Source organism: Equus caballus, chromosome 21, assembly GCF_041296265.1.
Source record: "Equus caballus isolate H_3958 breed thoroughbred chromosome 21, TB-T2T, whole genome shotgun sequence".
NCBI lineage: Eukaryota > Metazoa > Chordata > Mammalia > Perissodactyla > Equidae > Equus > Equus caballus.
The window spans coordinates 32779426-32800218 of record NC_091704.1 but is presented as its reverse complement, the minus strand read 5'-3'; the positions used below and the strand labels follow the sequence as shown (position 1 = coordinate 32800218).

Here is a 20793-nt window from a genome sequence, read left to right as displayed (position 1 = left end):
GGGTGTGAGTAAACCATACCCTGGATGGTGACTGAATTCTAGAATAATCTTTAGTAATTAACAAAAACAAGTTTCTCTCTCTATCAAGAGAAAAGCAGGGGCTGGCCCTGTGGCGAAGTGGTTAAATTTGCACGCTCTGCTTCGGCTGCCTGGGGTTTCACTGGTTCAGATCCTGGGCACAGACATGGCACTGCTCGTCAGGCCATGCTGAGGCCATGTCCCACATGGCACAACCAGAAGGACCTACAACTAGAATATACAACTGTGTACTGGGGGGCTTTGGGAAGAAGAAGAAAAGAAAGAAGAAGATTGGTAACAGATGTTAGCTCAGGTGCCAATCTTAAACAAAAGAATGCACATTTCCTAGGTGGAAATTTCCATCAACTAGATATACAATTGTTAAGGGCCACTATCTCATTTAAATTGGAAAATTAAAAATATTTTAAGTTCCTAAATTAAATGACTCAATGTTTCTTATCAAGAAAAGAGCCTCTCCACCCAACCACACAGCTACAACTCTGATAAATTATCAAAAGACATTTCACAAAGGCCCCTTGTAAAGAATGATGCTCATGGAACTAGTCAATTTCCAACTGCGTCTCTTTTTGTTTTGCCTTATTTTAAAAATTAGGATATCTACAGTCAGGAAATGAGAAATGTTCTATTTCATATATAAAGTTTAGTTACTAGAGAATATATAATGAGAATTTCTTCTCCACTAGGGGTAATATACTTGCAGTTATAGCTACTATTTCATATCATTAAGCCTTGAAAGTGAAGGCAGCTAGCAGAGTAAGGAGGGCCACCTCTCGTGAAACAGAACACACCCATGAGAGCTGAACTCTCAACTCTGCCTTCAATCGTGCAATAGCCTAACCGAAAGAAGTACCTGGGATAGAATGTATTGTTTATTAACACTGTAATCCAAATGTGGGAAAGCACTCTCTAACCCTCCATCTAGATCAAAATATTCCAGGTCTAAAAACATTCCAAAACTTCAGCAAGCCATAATGAACTTAGATAGTCCCTCACCTGACCTCAAAATATTCTACAAAGGTCAAATGAAAAAACACAGATTATGTAGTACATGCATAAGGGATACAACAGTCTCTAAATAAGGTACAGTCTGTGAATTTGGGGTAAAGCCAGAAAATACCAGGTTCAGATTTAGGTTAATCATGAACTTAAAAAAGAAATCAATTACCAATGATGACATAAATTGGCATCATGTCCCCCTGATGAGATGCACTGAGGACACAATGTCGTCTATGTAAGATTCCTGCCAAAAATGTTTAACATGTATCTAACCATGAAGAAACAATTACACGATCTAAACTGAAAGACATTCAGCAAAATAACTAGCCTGGCCTTTTCAAAAATGTACTGAATAAAAGACAAAAGTTGAGAAACTATTCTAGATTAAACAAATTCATATGGAACACCTACTGTCTGGAAGGTAGTAAACGTGGTGGCTAAGGGTTTAGAACACTGCACAGATCAATTCAAATTCTAGCTCCAAATCCTGTGTCTACCATGTGGAAAGGACATTTAACCCCAGTTTCCTCTCTATAAAATGAGGATGATTATAGTACCTTCTTTGCAAGATTGCAGAGTTAAATGAATTCATCTATAAAGGCCTTAGCACACTTGGTAAGTGCTCAGTAAATGTCAGTAGTGATGATGATGATGGTAGAGCCATCAGATGCTGGGCCGGGGGGGGGCGGGTCAGACAGAGAAACACAATGACATAATGACATGGTCACTGCCCTCGCTGAGCTTACAGTTAGAGCAAAATCAACAGACCATTCTAAGACAGTGGGATATAAGCACTTTGGCTCGTGAAAGCTCTAGAGTGCAAAGAAAAGGAACACCCAGGAAGAGCATTTACCCCAGGCTGAAGGCATGGAGGGTTTCCCAGAAGAAATAACAGCTGCTCATTCCAGGATGAGCAAATAGCACATAGACAGTGCTGGAAGTAAAGAAGAGAATAGACTGGGAGCTGAAAATAGACAAGTATGCCTGGAATGTATACTAGTAGAAGTGGAAGAGGAGGTAGAGAGAGAAGGTGACATAGAGAAGCAGGGCCAGCTCATGCAGGGTGCCTTCCAAACTATGTTAAGGATTCTGGGCTCTAACTTTAACTGAAGAGCAATGGCAGACGACTAAGAAGTTTTCAGCATAAGCAGATCTGCAGTTCACAGACTATGCTCATCGCAGAATGGAGAAAAGGACTGAGAGGGGGCAAGACTGGAAAGGAAAGACCAGATAGAAGGAAGCTGTTAGGGTTTTCTAGGCCAGAAATAGTGGCGCTAGAACCAGGTAATAGCGGCAGAGAGGAGAGGTGACTAGGATGGGCAAGGTCCCAACCTGAGGACTAATAAGATGAGGAGGCAGGGAGGGCTGAGGATTGAGTCCAGTTCCTGGTGTGGCAGCTGGATGGGCTGTTGTGCCGGCCACCGAGAAAGGAAGCACAGGCCATGAGTAGGTTTAGGGGTGGAAAGAGAGTGGGTTCAGTCTGGGTCAGACTCTAGGCGAAGGGCCACTCGACTAGCGCTCTGTGCTAGAGTCACAAAGATCAGCAACAAACCAGGCCTGATCTCCAGAGAAAAGGATACATTCTGCATTCCCTAGAATAAACCACCTAAACCAAACAGATTTTTATCTTGTTCTTACCTGGACTCCAATTTCAAAAGATGAACAAAAAAATAAGGCAGTCTTGTCAATCTCACACATCTCACGGTGTAACTCTTTTTCCAGATAAATAGATATTAGGATGCATATTTGTGTCTCTCAACAGGTTCGCTAAACCTAAAACTTTACAGACTCCTGCCAGGAAAGTTAGCAAGAACAGCCAGATATTCTTACTCTACTTGAGAACATTATTTTGTTTATTAAGGAAAGAAAGCAATCACAAACTCTCACTTCCTAGATTATAATGCATTGAACCCCCAACATATACCCTCCAAAATAAAAGTGTCAGGAACAATACTAACCATGTGTGTGCCATGTGTCTGTGGACAAAAACACCTACGTGATATTCACAAATAAAACACCAGATTTGATCGTGGCCCATAAAGTCTCAATTATTAACCCAACCATGAGCTGGATGTGTCACAAACACAGAGTCACTCTTGCTGTCATACTGCGTGCTCATTCGATGTGTGCACTGACAATAACTACAGAGAATACTGTGTTGTATACACTTTCCTCAAGGTGTACTGCACAGTCTGATGGCTGAAGTGCAGACCAATGCGCCTTAGCTCGTTTCCTTGTGACAGAGAATTGTCCCCCAGTGTCCATTCTCCTCTCCCCTCTAGGAATAGAACCCCCAGAGTCTTAGCTCCTTACTAGAGTCCCCATTTCCAAACCCCCCTTGTGGTGATGTAGTCATGTGACACAAGTTCTGGCAATTGGGAGGTGAGGGGAAGTGATGTGTGCAACTTCCGGGTCATGCCCATAAAAGGGAACTGCTTAGCCACCACTTCCTCTCCCCTGGACTAATGGTGATGTGCGAGTGGTAAGCCGTCTTCAGTCTGCACATGAGCAGAATAACCTAGATTATAGAAGAACAAGCTAGAAGGAGCATGAGGCCCTAAAGGACTCATGAAGCAAACAGCTGGATTCCAAACTGACTACTAGCACAGATTTTTATATAAGATAGAAACTCATTCTGTTTAAGCCACTGTTATTTTGATCTTTATTAAAACATCTTGACTTCTACTCCATTAAAGTCTACAATAGGCTGAATTTTTTCAATTAAGGTGTGCCTCACTTTTTCTTGGAGCTTTTCATTTCTTTATCAGGACTGCAGACATCTAGCATCTCCCATAGTTTACAAAAAATATTGAAGCTGGAGTCTTCAAGGAGCAGAATAACAAACAGGTACCGTCAACCCCAGTCCTCTCCACGTGGTCATGCAGTAAACCTGTTCTTTAATTTGTTGCTAGAGGCAGTGTTGGCAGAGACCATGTGCAGGACTTCCAGTCTATCTGACAATATTTAACCTTAGTGTTACACATGACGACAACATCCTTAACCCTGCATCAGGACTTCCCTAATTTGATTTTTTTCCCTCCAGGAATGATGACAGATTGTACTGAGCCCTCTGTACCTTCACCTTTGGTGCCTGTCGTAGGCAGAAGACAGCTGCCCTTCCCTTCTCCACGAGATGTTCATGTCCTAATCCCCGAAACCTGTGAATATGCTACTTTAATGGCAAAACGAGAGTTTGGAGGTGTGATTAAATTAAGGCTCTTGAGGCGGGGAGAGTAGCCTGGATTATCCAGACAGGCCTGATGTAATCACAAGGGTCCTCACAGAAGAGGGAGACTGGAGTGTCAGATGTGTTAGAGAAAGAGATGTGACAATGGAAAGACGCGTGACAACTGCGGCAGAAGTTGGTGTGATGCCATGCTGGAAGGGGGTCATGAGCCCAGGGATACAGGCAGCCACTAGAAGCCCAAAGGCAAGGGACAGCTTCTCCTCAAGAGCCTTCAAAAAGAACACAGCCCTGCCAACGCCTGTATTTCAGTCCAGTGAACCTCACCTCAGACTTCTGACCTCGAGAACGATGAGAATAAATTCCTGTTGTTTTAAGTCACTAAATGTGTGGTTACTTATTTCAGAAGCAATAGGAAACTAATATAGTGCCCTTACATGTAGTGCTAGATTGTAAAAAGTCAACTGAAGGTGAAGGCAGGATTCGTCCAGACCTAAAGAGCTAGACTAAAATAAGCAGATTTAATAATATACAATATTATTAATAGTATTCATAATAATATACAATTGTTTTGCCATTTCATTCTCATAGCAAAGGTAGTTCTCCCCATTCCCTCCTCAAAAAAAAAGTCACAGAAGTGAAATATGAGAAATGGGACAGGTCAAGCCAATGTCATAGTAAATAAAAGCAAAATCACTACCTGCTACTGAGTGAATCTTTATCTCAGGCTGGATCTGGATCCATTTTTATAAACTTTAATTATTCTAAAGGACGAATGTTTTCTCTGCTGGTGAAATAGCATTTGATAGTTTCTGCAACGGCAAAAGAATTCAAAGAGATTTTCAAGTCTTATTACTAACCAAAATTGTTAACCATGCATATTATTTTACTGATATCATTTAGTTCAAATCTCATTCATCACTCAGTTAAATTTAGTTCATGCAGGTATTAAGTTCCAAGAGGCAGCAATCAGCCCATGCAGTCCGTGTGCCTTAAACAGCGCCATACTAGAAGGGGCAACATGAACTGCCCCGGCTTCATGCATCGGAGTCTCCCAGCTTTCAGTTTTGATCAAAGTGCATCACAATCCAACAGGAAGGTCCCTACAGATGCTCAAATTGCCACTCCAATCAATCTCATCCTGCTTCCAGCCACCACCACAGTGCTTCTGGCTCCGTGACAGTTACAGTTCCCAACTCAGAGAAGTCTGGGGGCCACTGCAGGTCCCCTTGAGGGCACTTACCCTGAGGTTTCAAAGGGAAGTCCTGAGCTGTGCCTTAGGGCGCCCTCTAACCCAGAGTTCTTCCACACCTGACAGTGGAAGGTTCATTTCAAGATCACATTCTCAAGTAGGGCCTGCTTCCACTGCCAGGATTTCATAAAATCATAGACCCACAATTGCAATGTAAACTCTTGGCCGGAACTTACTTCCCCTCCTTTCTCCTCACCAGAACCAAATGAATGTTGTTTAATACCCAAAATAGTCTAGATCCACATAACAGGACTCCTTTTGTTTCAAAAACTAAATTACTTCTTTGTAACAGAACACGACGCGCTTTGGAAAGAACACGGCATCTCCTGAACCACACCGCCCAGGAAAGAGTTCCCTCCTCAGGGCAGACACTTGGTTCTAAAAACTGTTTTCTGCTCCACTCTGTTTCAGTCTGTTCTCGGGTTTGGTAGCCAAGACAACTCCACCACGGATAACGTGTAAGTTTCTCTACCTGCACCTTAAGCTTCCTGCCTAGAAAACAGAGGTAGGATTTATTTTCTTCAGCTCCTCAGTGAAGGCACTCTAAATAAGCATCCTCTCTCTAAACACTGGACGGCATGCATAGCATATCCCCTGTTGTCCCTGAGTAATGATTTTCATTAAACTTTTTAATGCTTACGGTTCAGGATGCATTCACCTGTATACAGCGCATTTACTTTTACAGCTTAGAAGTTTTCAACGTGCCCTGTCCTGTATATATTCCATTCGGTCTTGCTCATTTCAGATTATGGATTCCTAACATGTAAAAGCTATGGCTTTTCTCTTATTTTTTAAGTGCTTAAGAGCTGCTATTTGGTAGTAATGTTAGAAGCACATAGAAATAACAGTCAGGTCAACCACTTAACACTATTTTCTCATCCCACAAACTCACCCATAACCCTTTTAATTTCCTCCTCTACTTTTTGTTTTACTTAGAACTAGCACTTATTTTCAAACTGCTAACAAGAGATTATGTTCTTTATTTACAATCCACAAGATTTTTTTCCCCCTCCCTGTTGTAGTCTGCTTGGTTGCCACAACAAAACACCATAGAATGGGTGGCTTAAAAACAGAAATTTCTCAGGACCAGCCCCGTGGCACTGGGGTTAAATGTGCACGTTCTGCTTCAGCAGCCCGGGGTTTGCTGGTTCTGATCCCAGGTGCAGACATGGCACTGCTTATCAAACCATGCTGTGGTAGGCATCCCACATACAAAGTAGAGGAAGGTGGGCATGGATGTTAGCTCAGGGCCAGTCTTCCTCAGCAAAAAGAGGAGGATTGGCAGCGGATGTTAACTCAGGGCTAATCTTCCTCAAAAAAAAAAAAAATTTCTCGCAGTTCTGGAGGCTGGAAGTCTGAGACGAGGGGGTCAGCACGGGTGGGTTCTGGCAAGAGCTCTTCTCTTGGCTTATAGAAGGCCGCCTTATTGATGTGTCCTCACAACACAGAGAGAGAGAGAGAGAGACAGGGAGAGAGAGACAGAGAGAGAGAGAGAGGCAGAGAGAGAGAGAGAGACAGAGAGAGAGAGAGAGACAGAGAGAGAGAGCGAGCAAGCGAGCCAGCAGTGAGCCAAAGAGAGCAAGCTCTCTGATGTCTCTTCTAAGAGCTAATCCCATCACGAGGACCCCACCCTCATGACTATATCTAAACCTAATTATCTCCCAAAGGCCCCATTCTCCATCTCCTTTTAGGGACAATTCTTATCTGCCTTAGAATTAGCCAACAGCCAGAGCTTCTTCATTAAATCAGCACAGAGACTGAACACTTGCACGGGCCCGGGCCCAGGCCCAGGCTTAGTGCGAGGTATTCAAGGATGAATAAACACAATTCCAGTCAACAGTCCCAGCATTCTCAGGTTCTAGTTGCAAACACCCCATTGTGTTGCCCCGTGGCAGCCACGCTCAGATCTCCTGGTCCGTCTACAGAAGCACAGCTGGCTGACTGACAGCCTCCAGCTGCCACAACTTCAGGTCCAGCGTGGCATTCAGGCCGAGGCTGTGTGTCTGCTGGGCTGCTGCTGGCCAGTGCCTGGGCCCACAGAGGCCCTGGAGTCAGGCCTTTCCTGCCTATCATGGGCCTCCTCAGACAGACGGCTTTGCTCAAGGAGACCCCGCCAGCCCAGACAAGACTTTCTCAGAATCTTACTGCAGTCTACTGCTCTTCCTCCCCAATCCTCCTTCCTTCCTGCTCTCCTTTCACAGAGGTCAGACCTGCAGCATGGTCTGAAGGCTCTCTACAGCCTCCCCTGTTCCTTCCCCCTGTAGCCTCCACAGACATTTCCCTAATTCATCTCTTGCACGCCTAATCCCAACTTGGCATCTGCTTCTCAGAGGACCCACAAAAACATACTTACAAAGTAACTCACAGAAAATAACAAAAAACATGTCTAGCTCCCAAGTAACTCATTCATCTAACTGGGGACAAGTATGACCCAATTTTGCTTTGAGATTGCAAACTTTATATACAAAATACAGCATCTGGAATGAATATATAAAATACATAAAAAGACACTCAGCCGAGATGAGCAGGAAAAACAAAAGCAATAGAAAGAATAAGGAAAATCTGTTTCTTCTTAAATTCAAACTAAAGCAAAACTGAAAAGCGTGCTCAATTTAATTTAACGTAATCGAATGTACAGCTACTGAGCACTGACCATGCACCAGGTGTCATGCAGGCATCAGGGAGGACGCAGAGACAGACACAAGCTGGACTCCCTGACCCCAAGGGACTTACAAGCTGTGGTCACAGCATTTACTCAGAATTCCTGCTTCATTCGTTTTAAACAACTTCCTTAAACTTTCTGTGCACACATATACATATTCTTCTGTGCAAGGTGGATGAGAAAATCACTTTAAGTCTTTTTATTTGGTCTTCAAAAAAAACATCACTGGGGCTGGGCCCAGTGGCCAAGGGATTAAAGTTCCTCACGCTGCACTTCAGCAGCCCAGATTCTCGAGTTCGGATCCCAGGCACAGACCTATTCCACTCATCAGCCACACTGTGGAGGTGTTCCACATACAAAAATATAGAGGAGGAGGATGGGCACAGACGTTAGCTCAGGGCTAATCTTCCTCAAGCAACAAAAGAGGAGGATTGGCAAGGGATATTAGCTCAGGGCAATCTTCCTCAGCAAAAAAATAAATAAACGTCAATTTCCTGTCCACTCTCTCAGAACACCCTCCTTACGCCTTCAAAGGGAAAAAAGTCAAGACACTTTGTCGCTGAATCTTAATATTAGAAAAGTCCTTTAACGGTCATCTACCTAGATAAAACCCCATATTTCTGAATTAAGAAATGGGCTCAGAGGACTTGAGTCAACTCACACGGACTCAAGTGAAAAAAAATCCCAAAACACTTTAACACATTTTCTTTTTCATTGTGCTGTGAAATATATCACACAGACAAAAAACTACATAAGGCAAATAGGTAGTTTCAAGAATAACTATAAAGCAAACACTATGTGCTCACCATTCAAGTTAAGAAGTCGAATATTACTAAAACTTTGAAAGCCTTTTCCTTCCCTCCACTCTCCTAGAGCAGTTTCTCAGCCTCAGCACTGCTGACATTTGGGGCCAGATAACTACTAAGTACTTAACCAGGGTTTTGTTGGATGGTTAGCAATACCCCTGGCCTCAACCCACTAGATGCCAGTAGCATATCACCACCACCACCCTTGGGTGTGACACCCAAAAATGTCCCCAGACGTTGCCACATATCCCCTGGAGGGCAAAATCCCCCCCCTGGTGAGGACTGCTGCCCTAGAGGTAACCACATCTGAATTTTTGCTTTTCTTTATAGTTTATCTACCAATATACGGAGCCCTAAAACAATGCATTGCTTAGTTTCACTGTTTCTGAACTTTGTAGAAATGAAATCATCCTGCATGTATTTTCCTGTGACTTGCTTCCTTCATTCAACTTATGTTTATAAAACATATCCATTGTGTATCGCATAGCTGGCGTTCACGTATATTCTTTTCAGTTCATATATTTTTGCTGTTATATGGTATCCTGTGAAATTAAAATTTCACAATTAATCCAATTTGCTACTGAGGGACATGTGCATTATTTCTAATATTTTGCTTTTATGAATACTTCTGCGAGGAACATTGCCTGCATAGGTCTTATAATTACACAACAATTTCTCAGAGGTCTATACCAAGGAGTGGATTTGCTTGGTCACAGAATACACTGGCGTCAACTTTATTATTGTCCAAAGTGGCTGTATAAGTCGACACTCCCGTGGGAAGTGGAGGACAACCCCCATGGCCCCACATGCTCTCCAATGCTCAGATCTTCGCTTGTCTTTTCGTGACATTCGGTACTGCAAAAACATACATTGCTTACCGTGGAAATGCCAATTCTACAAACAGCAAATGAGATCTGGATACATTCAGACATTCTCTACAAGATTAAAATAAGAATAAGAGATTACAACTAAACATTCGTCCCAAAGAACTGACTTCTCCCCCCTTGTCTTGCTTCCCTCTGTAAAGAAAATCTGCTGTATTCTGACATCTGCTTTGTGAACAGGTGGTGAACTTTTCCTTCTCTCTGCTTTTTCTAGGCCAGCTTTAATAAGACAGGGATAATAACGTGTGTGGAATAGTGCTTTATCATGGGACTAAAAAGCAAATACTTCATCCTCCAATTCAGTGGCATCATTTAAGGAATGAGATTTGTTGTAATGGTTTGATTCTGTTTCTTTTAAATCCTGCTCTAATACGCAATTTTTAGTGATTTATTCTTTGACTGCTACAAAGTAGTTTTATAAGCACTTATTTTTTTAGTTCAATTCTTACCAGATCATAAATGTCTACAATCCTTATAGACAAGTAACCTTTGTAAAAAGGAAAAGCTCATAGTTATATACCAGAAGTTTCAAGTAGGCTGAATGTAGAGAGAAAACTGAGGTCTTTGGTCCCAGAATATCAATGACAGTACTCAACCTAGAATTCACAACTTCTCACTCCCAAATGAAGTTTAGATTCCTAAAACTCATGCCCACTCACAAAACCATGCATACCAAACATGAGTATTGATTTATTTTCTTTTCTTTAACTGGGGGAATATTTTTAGCACATTAAATTGGTATGTAGTCAAAATTACCCTAGCTTTATACAGTCCAACATTGTGATTATGGTTTATGGTTGTCAAAGAAAAGCTTCTCCGTAAAGAGTTTATAACACCACAAATCTCAGCAATCGTGGTTCTATCTATTGTGGCAAGGAAGCAGAGACACAGGATCCCTGATTCCCAGGGTAGCAAAAGGCTTCCAAAGGCATCCTCCTTCTGAAGGCCAAGAAAGTCCTACGAGACTGATTCTGCAAAAGGCTCCTGCCCCTTCAGGTGTTTGTAAGAGACTGAGTGCCATACGACTAAAGGAGATTAGTAAGAAAAAGACTGAAAGCCAAAGGCGATATGCATGGACATTCAAACTAAAAATTACAGCGATGGAAAAATCACTCAAAAGACAATTTGTTGAGTGAAGTTCTTGAACTCAATCTACACTTTGAAAAAATTCCAAACATTCACTGGTGCTATTGTTCAAACAAATGGTTGATGATTTAATATTGGGGATCATTTCTATTACTAACGTATTATTATTATCATAACACCATTGGGTTTCTTTAGTTTTGAATGAAACAGACTACAGGAAACACCCCAAGGCAATACCACTGGCCTCCTCAGAGCTGAAAAGCAGAATGCTCATTACCTTCTCCAACACCCATTCTTCCCTTCCATCTTTGGAAATTACCCCAATTTATACATTTGTACCAAGTAATTATTTAACAACCCTCTCAGTAAGCTGGAAAGGTTACTTTCCCCCAAGTGAAAATGAACTCTTATTTTATGTCACCTGGAATAAAAGCATCTATTTCCCAGCCTTCCTTGGAGCCATGGACTGTCCTGTGACTAAGTCCTCCACAATGAGATGTAAAGTGAAGGATGCGTAAAGGAAACTGACTCTAAGAAGGACCACCCCCCCACACACACACTTTTTGCTCTTCTGCCTTTCCTACTTCTTTCTCCAGTCGGTAAGTGAAACTTAATGAAGCTCCAGCAACTATCCTGGACTGTGAGGGCACCCTGAGAATGGTGGACACGTGAAGTCGAGCCCAAGGATGAGCAAGCCTGGAGACACAAAGGACGATGGAGCCGCCACACCACCCTCCTCCGCTTTGTACACGAAATAGAAATGAGCCTCTAACTTGTTTGAAGACGGCTGTGTGTCTCTTCAGCCTACCAATCCTAACTGGTACAGAGGAACATTCATCTTTAAAAAGTAGGTGTCCCCCGTGCCATAAAAGAAAGAGCCCGAGCACTTGTCATTAGAGAGTAACTCTTAGGAGCTTTATCTTTTAAAGGGAGTGGCATATTTATTTTTTAGTTACTAAAAACCTTTCCATTCCTTCTTACTTTCCACATTCCCAAAACGTACAAGCACTGTTATTAGGATTGCCAAAATTATGACCCTGAAAACCCTCAACTTATTTTGTGTAAATTTTTTTCTGACTAGCCTTATCACCTCATTCTAGAAACTTCTAATGCTTACAAATACTGCCTTAGCCCTAAACATCCTACCTCAAACCCAGTAGCACACCTATTGCCCAGACTCCAAATTTATTCTAACAATAATGTTCTCGCAAATGGCCTTTGCACTCTAATTAAAGGGAGTCAGATATAAAGAGATATTTAAAAGCATAACCACACTTCCTTTGGTTATGGTATAGGAACTGCTAATAAATTTAAAATGATTAGTTCATATTCTTTCATCATTACAGATGCTCCATTTGCAAGAACCCATTTTATTTGACCTGTAAACCCATGGGACATAATGCATAGCTTAGAAAGAAAGATGAGTATTAATTATTCCAAGAATGGATCTCTATCCTAGATAAACTCTGACCCAGGAGCCCCTACATCAGTATTCACAAATCTACATCTAGACTTGCCTACAGAAGGACTAAAGAATATTATTTCAAAAATAGTAATATTCAGAACAATCTCACCTTCTTTGCTGCTTGATCTGATGAAAATGGAAAAATGAGATGCTGTCAAAAGCAGGTCAGATTGGTTAAGATACGTCTATGGAAAAATACTCAATTTGAAATTAGCATGATTACTTACAGTTTACTGTTGTTTTCCCTAAGAAATTTCAAAGGTAAGCATGAAAATAAAGGAGAAAAAAAAAATCTTCAACAAGATAGCAGAAAATAAGTGCTACTGACTATACAATCTAAAAAAAATTGAGTTCAAGGTATAACAAATTTCAGTCCTAGCAGGGGGTGAAAAGACACACTAATTTTCTTTTTCTAAAAGAGCTGTTTTTAAAATGTCTTGATGTGCTGTGCAATCCCTCGGCCTGATATAAAGCGAGATGACGGTCGTGTTTCCTTATTTCCTCCCCTGTAATTTTGTGTGATGAAAATAAAAGATTAATACAGTCAAGTCAACGCTTCGGAGTAGCAGGAGTAATGTGCTGGAATGGGGTAGGGAGAGCAGCGAGCACTTCTAATGAGGCCCCTGCCCAGATCATCTACTTCCAAATACAGCTAACTAAAATCTAGCACTTTCTCTCGACAGCATCCCAAAACAAATGGGCTGGAGGCAAAGATGCAGGATTTGGGGAGTGTGGAGAGAGAAGACCAGTTCAAGTATATTTCAAGGTGCCTGGGAGCTCCCAGGTGCTGAGTGGGCGGAATCCTCTCTGAGTAAAGGTTATGTCCGTCATTAGGCTTTAGTCACTCCTCCAGACTGACAGAAACAGCCTTGGGAACGCCACCTACTCCAGAACTGGTACCTCCTTCTGTTAGTGTTGTCACTGAAAACATTCACAGTGAATTATTTAGTAACTCCCTTAGTACGCTCGAAAGTTTCCTTTCCGCAAATGGGAAATAAGTTAACTTTTTAAAAACCGCATAAACTTATATTTACAAAATAAAATGAAGTTTTGTTTATAAAATGTGGAGGCTTTTGCTCCCCAACATCTATTTTATAGCTTCTCCAGACTGGGGAAAAGGATGGTGATAAGGAACCTGGAAAGAAATCTTTGCATCTCAAGCAAAGCTAACAAAACTGGGCTCTCAACATTTTCTGAAACGTTTTCAACTGTAACACTGCCACCATCATCCCAAGAGCATCTGTACTTTCCGAGCCGTCTAGAGCTGTCCCGGGACGGAACACGTAAGAGTGCAACCAGTAATTCGAAAGGGCACCACTGCCCTCACCTGCTACAAAAGGTTAATCTTCAGCACAGGAGCTCTTGGTGAAATTCAATCGCAAAGATCTGAAAAGCCATCTAGCAGAAATAACCTCAGAGATTTGAACAGTCATCTAGCAAAAATAACCAAATGCACGCATAAGTCATCATATCAGAATTTATAGATTTCATCCCAGCAAAATTTTAGCCCATCTTCTGCAAAACAGCACTAAAGGTCATATGTAACATGCAAACAAAAGCAGACTTTGGCTGAATGCTAAACGTAAGAACAATTCTCTTTCTGAAAATTCTGATTGAAGAGTATGCGGAGAGGGAAAGAAACGCCCTTCTACATTACCAGATTAAAATAATTAGTACCACTCACCTTGAAGAATTTATTCCTTTTTATCAGGCACTGGGATAAAAAATTTAATCCAAAAGAAAAAAAAAAATTGCTGAGCATCACCAATGTGACAGACATCGCTGGGTCTAAAAAGATAAATAAGACCAAACCCTGGCATCAGTGATCTTCCAGCTAAGGGGAGGGCAGGAACGGAGCAGACCTGTGAGAGACCACAGCAAGATAAACGTGTTCAGCATAAGAAGTATGCAGAGAGGGTTTTAGGGAGGAAGAGGAGCACGGACCCCATTATATGGGTGTCAGGAAAGACTTTCCAGAGGGAGAACCTCCAGCACAGGAGTCAGCTGGGTGAAAGGGAGCACAGAAGAAGAAAGCGAAACCCCAGATGAAAGCGACAGCATGAGTCAAAGCAAGAAACATCACAGGACATGCAAGCATTTGAAGGGTACTATTGTAAGCCTTAAACACCCTCCTTTTCTTTTCAAATACTCCCTTCTCAATCTGATGTGTTACTGACAGCTGTTGACTATCTACATGCTACCTAAAATTCATTCATATTAATGCACAGAGCATCCTCACTTTAAGATTTCTCTCTAACTCCCTGCCAAGGGAAGTTCCAGTAGTCAAGGACCAAGCTGTCTGTCACATTACAAAGCCTGCTCTGCCCCCACTCCCTTGCAGATGAGAAGGCCCAAAAGCAAGACGGGCACAGCTGCTTAAACTAACAGGCCGTCCATCCTCAAGCTGGCCAACAACCAAGGTGGGGCCCAGCAGGAAGAGCTGGGCTAGACCAATCCCATTCTTGCTCTCCAAATGAGTGAGTGGGAAAATACTACGATGAATCAGTAGCACAGGGAAGTAAAGCAAAGAGAAAACGAAAAGCAAAGCTATTAATTTCATGATCATGAAGAATCAGAGCAACCTAAATTTATGAGGAGGTCAAAAGCATGAATAAAAAGAAACTATATGGAAAAGAAAAGAGATACAAAGCAGAGGAGAAGAATAACCATGCTAGTGATCTCAAGAGAAGCAGACCCAGAGAGATACAGGTATGTGAAGAATGGCTGAATGCAGTTGCAGAGAAATCTGTTTCTAAGTGAAAAAAATCATATTCTCCAGCTTCCTTTGCAGCTAGGTATGGCAATGTGACCAAGTTCTGGTCAATGAAATATAATCAGAAAGCCTTAAAAGTCTTCCAGGAGAGAAGTACATTCTTCTGCCCTTTCTCCCTTCCTGCTGCCTGGAATGCAGAAGTGATGGCAGGAGCTCTGGCAGCAATTCTGAATCCTGAGTTTAAAGTCCACATACAGGGGGCAGAAGCATCTTGGGGCTCTTCTGGACTTGCCCCAAAAAATAAACATCTATCTTGTCAAAGCCACTATTTTCCAAACAATTCCAATCCTAACTGATACACTGTTTGAGACAGTGTCACCTCAGCAAGGATAGTCCCTTAAGACAGTGAAATGGAAATGTGATGTGTTCCACTTTATTTATGTATTTATTTTCATTGAGGAAGATTCACCCTGAACTAACATCTGTGCCAGTCTTCCTCTGTTTTGTATGTGGGTCGCTGCTGCAGCATGGCTGCTGATGAGTGGTATAGATCCATACCCAGGAACCAAACCCAGGCTGCTGAAGCAGAGCACGCCAAACTTAACCACTAGGCCACTGGGACTGGCCCTGAGTTCCACTTTATGATAGTATTATTACCCCCAATTTAGAGATGGGGAAACAGCAGCTAGTATGTGACAGAATCAGGATTTGAACCCAAATCTTTTGGATTTGAGAGCCCAGACTCTTAACCATTAAGGACAGACAAATGCAATTGAAGTCAAAAACTGAGTAGACCAGGTTCACAAGTATTTTAGACTTGAGCGAATATTCTGACTACCAAAGGCCAATAAAAAACCCAAGCTGACTGCAGCATCCCTTACCCACCACAGATAACACTTCTGACAAGTCCCTGGGACACTCTAGCCTGTCTAGACATAAACAGCTTTCCCAGCACAAGTACAACTCTAAGTCCCTAGGAAAGGGTACATGGGCACCGGAAACTGAACACAGGCCCCAGCCCCTGGTGCCTGGCAGAAACTTGCCAAATTCTGATTTGTAAGGAGTGGAAGAGATTTTTAAGAGCACAGAGGATTCTGGGGGACCTGCAGCATATCTTTTAAGGTGGTAAGAAGTCTTTAAGGTAGTAAGAGGTCTTTTTTTTAAGATGGTAAGGAGTCTTTCTCATTAACTTTACACAAAAGAATTTCCATACACCGTGACAACTGGAAGAGCTCAGCCTCAGTACTGTTAATTCCCCAGGCTGCGGCTGCAATGCCCCTGGGATGTTCCACCACCCGGGTGTGGTAAGGGTGGGACAGAGTGGAGAACCTTTTGAAAGGTTCAAGGATCTTTGATTACCAAGTTGAAGGCACCACTGTACTTGGCATTAATCCTCTTCTCTAAGTCAATAAATATGTATTATGTACTGAGCACCTACTCTGTGCCGGGCAGTGTCCTCCGAGCTGGAGACTAAGCAGGGCACACAGCCCCCGCTGTCCCGAAGCCCACCCCCTAGTGGGGGTGGCAGGTGAAGCAACAAACAAACCAAGTTAGACGATGGTAAGTGTTATCAAGAAAAACAAAGGAATAGAATGTACGAGGAGAGCAGATTTGGGGTACTACTATTTTTGAGAGCAGATGTGGTAATTCTAACAACATTATGGACGATGAAATAATGGATGCCAGAAAAGCTTTCAACAACCTGGCTTTGAAAAGATTATCCCATGAAAAGTCGCAACATCAGACACTCGACTCAACAGTCCGCAGATAGTTATTAAGAAGCAGGTCAGGGAGCCATTAAGAGCGCAGATTTGGGTGTGAGATTTGCCAGAATCAAAGCCCAGCCGTACAACTTACTATCTGTGGGACCCTGGGGAAGGTGCTTCACCTCCTTGCATCTCAATCTGTCATCTGTAAAATGAAGGTAACAGTGGCACCCCTCTCAGAGGGTACTACGAAGATTAAACGAGTTATAAAAGGAAACACAGTCACCACCACATTTGCGTTTGCTTATTTTTTGAGAGTCTACCATGCTCCAGGTACACAAACTCCTCTAAGGGGCCCTCTACACAAATGGGCCCCAGACACCAACAGGCCTCAGGAGAAGCACCCTGTATCAGCTTCTATGGACACGCCGGATTCAGGCCTTGTTCCATAAATACCCCTGGTGTCCCTTCCTGCCGTCTCCACATTCCGGGACTATGACGTCACATTGCGAACACGTAAACCAGGACCCTAACTCCAAGATCCCCCAAACTTGGCAGCCATGCTCTGCCCCCACAGACCCAGCAGCAGAAACCAAAAAAATCCATGCACTTCGGTCAGAACCCCTATTATCATCCAGCCAGGCAATTTACATCTACGTTTAAACTAAAGAGGTTTTAGTCTACATTACGTAAAATTTTATTATTCAATTATCATAATATTCAGTATCATTAATATTTTATGGTATTATTTTAAAATGATAGGCATCCAGTCTGCAATTCACTGCCCGCTAGACACTTAGGAGCATCATTACTTAGAATCGTAAGGAAAATTATATTTTTTAATTCTCTAAAATATGGATTTATCCTCCATTCCCTCTCTCCCATTGCCTTTTGGAAATAATTAAATGAATACAAGTTTTCAGCACTGCCCTTCATCTAAAACCTCAGAAACTGTCATTTAGGGATTCTGTCTTTGACTTACCATTTTAAGCCTCTATCTTGAGCATGTTTATACTGTCAAATCTATTTAAAGTCCTCAAAATATTCATAACAGTCAAGCCCTTTTACTAAATCAATACCTCCACATTAACTTATAAAAATTATTGTACTGCCCAGAAACACTGGTTACAGGAGAATGTAGTTCAACCATTTCAAGGGTCAAAAAATTTCCTACTCATTTACGAATCAGACAATCTGGATTTTTCCTCTTGTTTTTCTGATTGTGGAAAGAGAAGAAAGGTGAGTGTGAACTTCGAGTTTAGACAGTCCTGAGGTCAAATCACTCAGGGCACGACCTTAGAAAACCTAATCAGATGCCCTAAACTTTAACAACTGGTCCTCAGACACGAGAAGAGAATAACACTCCTACCACTAAGCTTACTGGATGAAAGAAGCAAGCATCAGGCGCTAGGCAAAGAGAAGACATTCTCTCAGACCCACTGAAGCCCAGGCCAAGCTACCCACGTCTACTGCAGGGACGTGGACTAGCTCCCCCAACAGGTGCCGTGTCGCGTGTGTGTGTTGTCATTGTCGTGTGGTGTCCTTGTCTCCCCCAACCCTGGTTCCCCTCCTGCCCCTGGATAATCCAGTCTGCAGGCAGCAGCCAGAGCAAGTCTTCAATACACAAATCAGGTCCTATCACCTCCCACTTAAAACCATTTACTAGTTTACAAGTAATTTTAAATGAAACTCAACTCCCTACCATAACCTCCAGGCCCCTCGGGATCTTGTCTGGCTCCTGTCTAGGACCTGGTTTCAGGACCATTTTCTTTGGGCCACTCTTCAGCATCTGATGCGCCCAAACTGAAGACTTACACGAACAGCCATAGCACTTTCTTAGACCTGCTGAAAACAAATGACCCCAGCCAAGATAGTCAAGGCACTACCTGGGGTTTTATGTGAAGACCCCGGGCTCCCTGGGCCCAACTCAGGTTGCTGGGATCTAACTCCTTTTGGTCCCCGGGGACTCAGCCTATTTCCCTTTCCTTTCCCAAAGGACACCACTTTTCCTAGGTCTTGTACATCTTCTCCTACCCCTAAGCCTAAAATCTGGCTGCCAAAGGGCACAAGCCCTCACCCCTTTCCTTGCTGTTCACTTTCTCCAAAGGTGTGCATTTGGGCCCTTCTTAGTGAGTGGCTTTTACTGCTAATTACTGTTAAGACAGAGATGGGGCAGTCGACGTAAAAATCTCAAAAGAAGAGTCTGCATACTCATTGCTCTTGCTTCTGACTGTGTGGGTAAGTAAGCCTCCTAAACTCCTACCCTCCTTCAGGGAGGTTGGGTCTCTCCACACTCCTCTCTCTCCCCTCAGGCCAGAAGATGGGATCACAACCCACAAACAGGGCGAGCTACACCCCTCACAAGCCCACTACTCTCAAGGGAGTAATCGGCATTTCAAAGGACCGAGTTCCTAGTCAAGGGTTCCTTTAAGATGGTGAACCATTTCTAGTAAAGGCAAGTGAAACCACACCTAATGAAATCGCATGGAGCCACACACAATACAACGGAAAAGGAAGGCCAGCTGCAATTATCTCAAAATGCCATTTATTAAGAAACTACGGGATGTTTTGCGCTCTCGTCTCACTCAGTCCTCACAATGAGGGCAGGGGGGGATTTCTAGGCCTGTCTGTCAGAGGAAAACCTGACGGTTACAAGCACAGGGCTGGTAAGTAACAGAGCTTCGATTTCCACCTAGGTCTGACTCTAAACCAGTAGTTTTCAAACTCTACACCCCAGGTAGGGTTCCAAAGGGGCAGCTGGATACTTGAGTTATTTTTAAAGAGCAAAATGAATTTTTAATATTTTAGAGAATGAAGAAAAACACATTCTCAAATGTACTGTACACGAAATCATAAGACACTGGAGACCACCCACACACCCCCTTGTGCTGCCAGAGTGACTTTTTTGGTGGGGGGAGGAAACTGGGGACAAGCCTCAGGATAAAACCTGTATTCTATCTTCTGACTGAAGAATAATTTAAGGTTGAATTACTTTAAAATCTGTAATCTTTGCAACTATAATTCTATTGAAATCCTGTTTTTCCGTAACGTCACAAAAAAGAAGGAATAAAACGTAGAAGACAAGAAACTTAGAGCATGAGCCTTCAGTTCTCATGCATCTAAATGGATGGAAATTACATTCATGTAAATCTAATTCAGTTTTGTGCCTATCAAAGCAGCTTCACTGTCCTCGCTGATAATAATATATAAGAATAATATATAACACAACACACGCAAATATCATAAGTATAAACTTGTAAAAATCATGTATAATAAAATATCGTTTATTTTTTTTTTTATATATCTGAGTTCTGCATAAAACTGGTTGAAAAAAAAGAACCCCATTGCTTAAAGGAAAGGAAAAGAAACATTTGAAATCCTCCTACACTGCAAATATTTTTAAATAACTCATGGTAAAGTGAAGAGAGACTGCCTCATGTATTAGGAGCAAATGCTAAGTAGGGGAAATTGAAAGGAACCTTCCGTCTACTTTACCTCCTCGCTCGATGCATGAACCCCTTCTAGAATGTCCCGAACAGGTGGGGAGCAGCTTCTGCTTTGTCATTTCCTATTCAACGCAGATGAACAAACCTTATGATAAGAAAGTTCTTTCTTACCCTGAACCAATACCTGCCTTCCTCTAATTTTGACCCTCTCGTCGTAGTCTGCTTTCTGGAGATTCACAGGGTCCTGCGTCTGCCCTTCAAACAACTGAAGCTACTGATCAGATTGTCTCCTTATTTAAAGGTCTCCTGCAAGTACAAAAACCAAAATTCTGACGCCAATGAAAAATAAGATAATGAAATAGCGCCTCTCTTCTTCAAGGAAGTAAATCCTGTTCTCCCAGCCCAGTGGTTGGCAAACTACAATCCGTGGGCCAGATCTGGTGCCCCGCCTGTTTTTATAAATAAAGCTTTACTGGAACACAGCCACATCCATCTATTTACATATCATCTGTGGCCGCTTTCATGCCACAAAGGCAGAGTTGAGTAGTTAAGGC

General features: G+C 42.4%; 1 protein-coding gene across 10 annotated transcripts in view; it reads right to left on the bottom strand.

Moving 5' to 3' along the window:
* Window positions 1-20793, bottom strand: part of ARL15 (ADP ribosylation factor like GTPase 15) — a 401584-nt gene that overhangs the window by 363829 nt on the left and 16962 nt on the right. For 4 of the 10 annotated variants that reach the window (XM_070246273.1, XM_070246275.1, XM_070246277.1 and 1 more), the window contains exon 1: window positions 14059-14727. The exons of 2 other annotated variants lie outside the window; for them this stretch is intronic. In XM_070246273.1, the coding sequence (XP_070102374.1) occupies window positions 14059-14154 (96 nt within the window). In that variant the 5' untranslated portion in view covers window positions 14155-14727. Of the gene's footprint in view, window positions 1-9817; window positions 9887-12483; window positions 12844-14058; window positions 14785-20793 lie in introns of those variants that run through there. 4 more of the 10 variants (XM_070246270.1, XM_070246271.1, XM_070246269.1 and 1 more) reach the window with 4 other exon arrangements.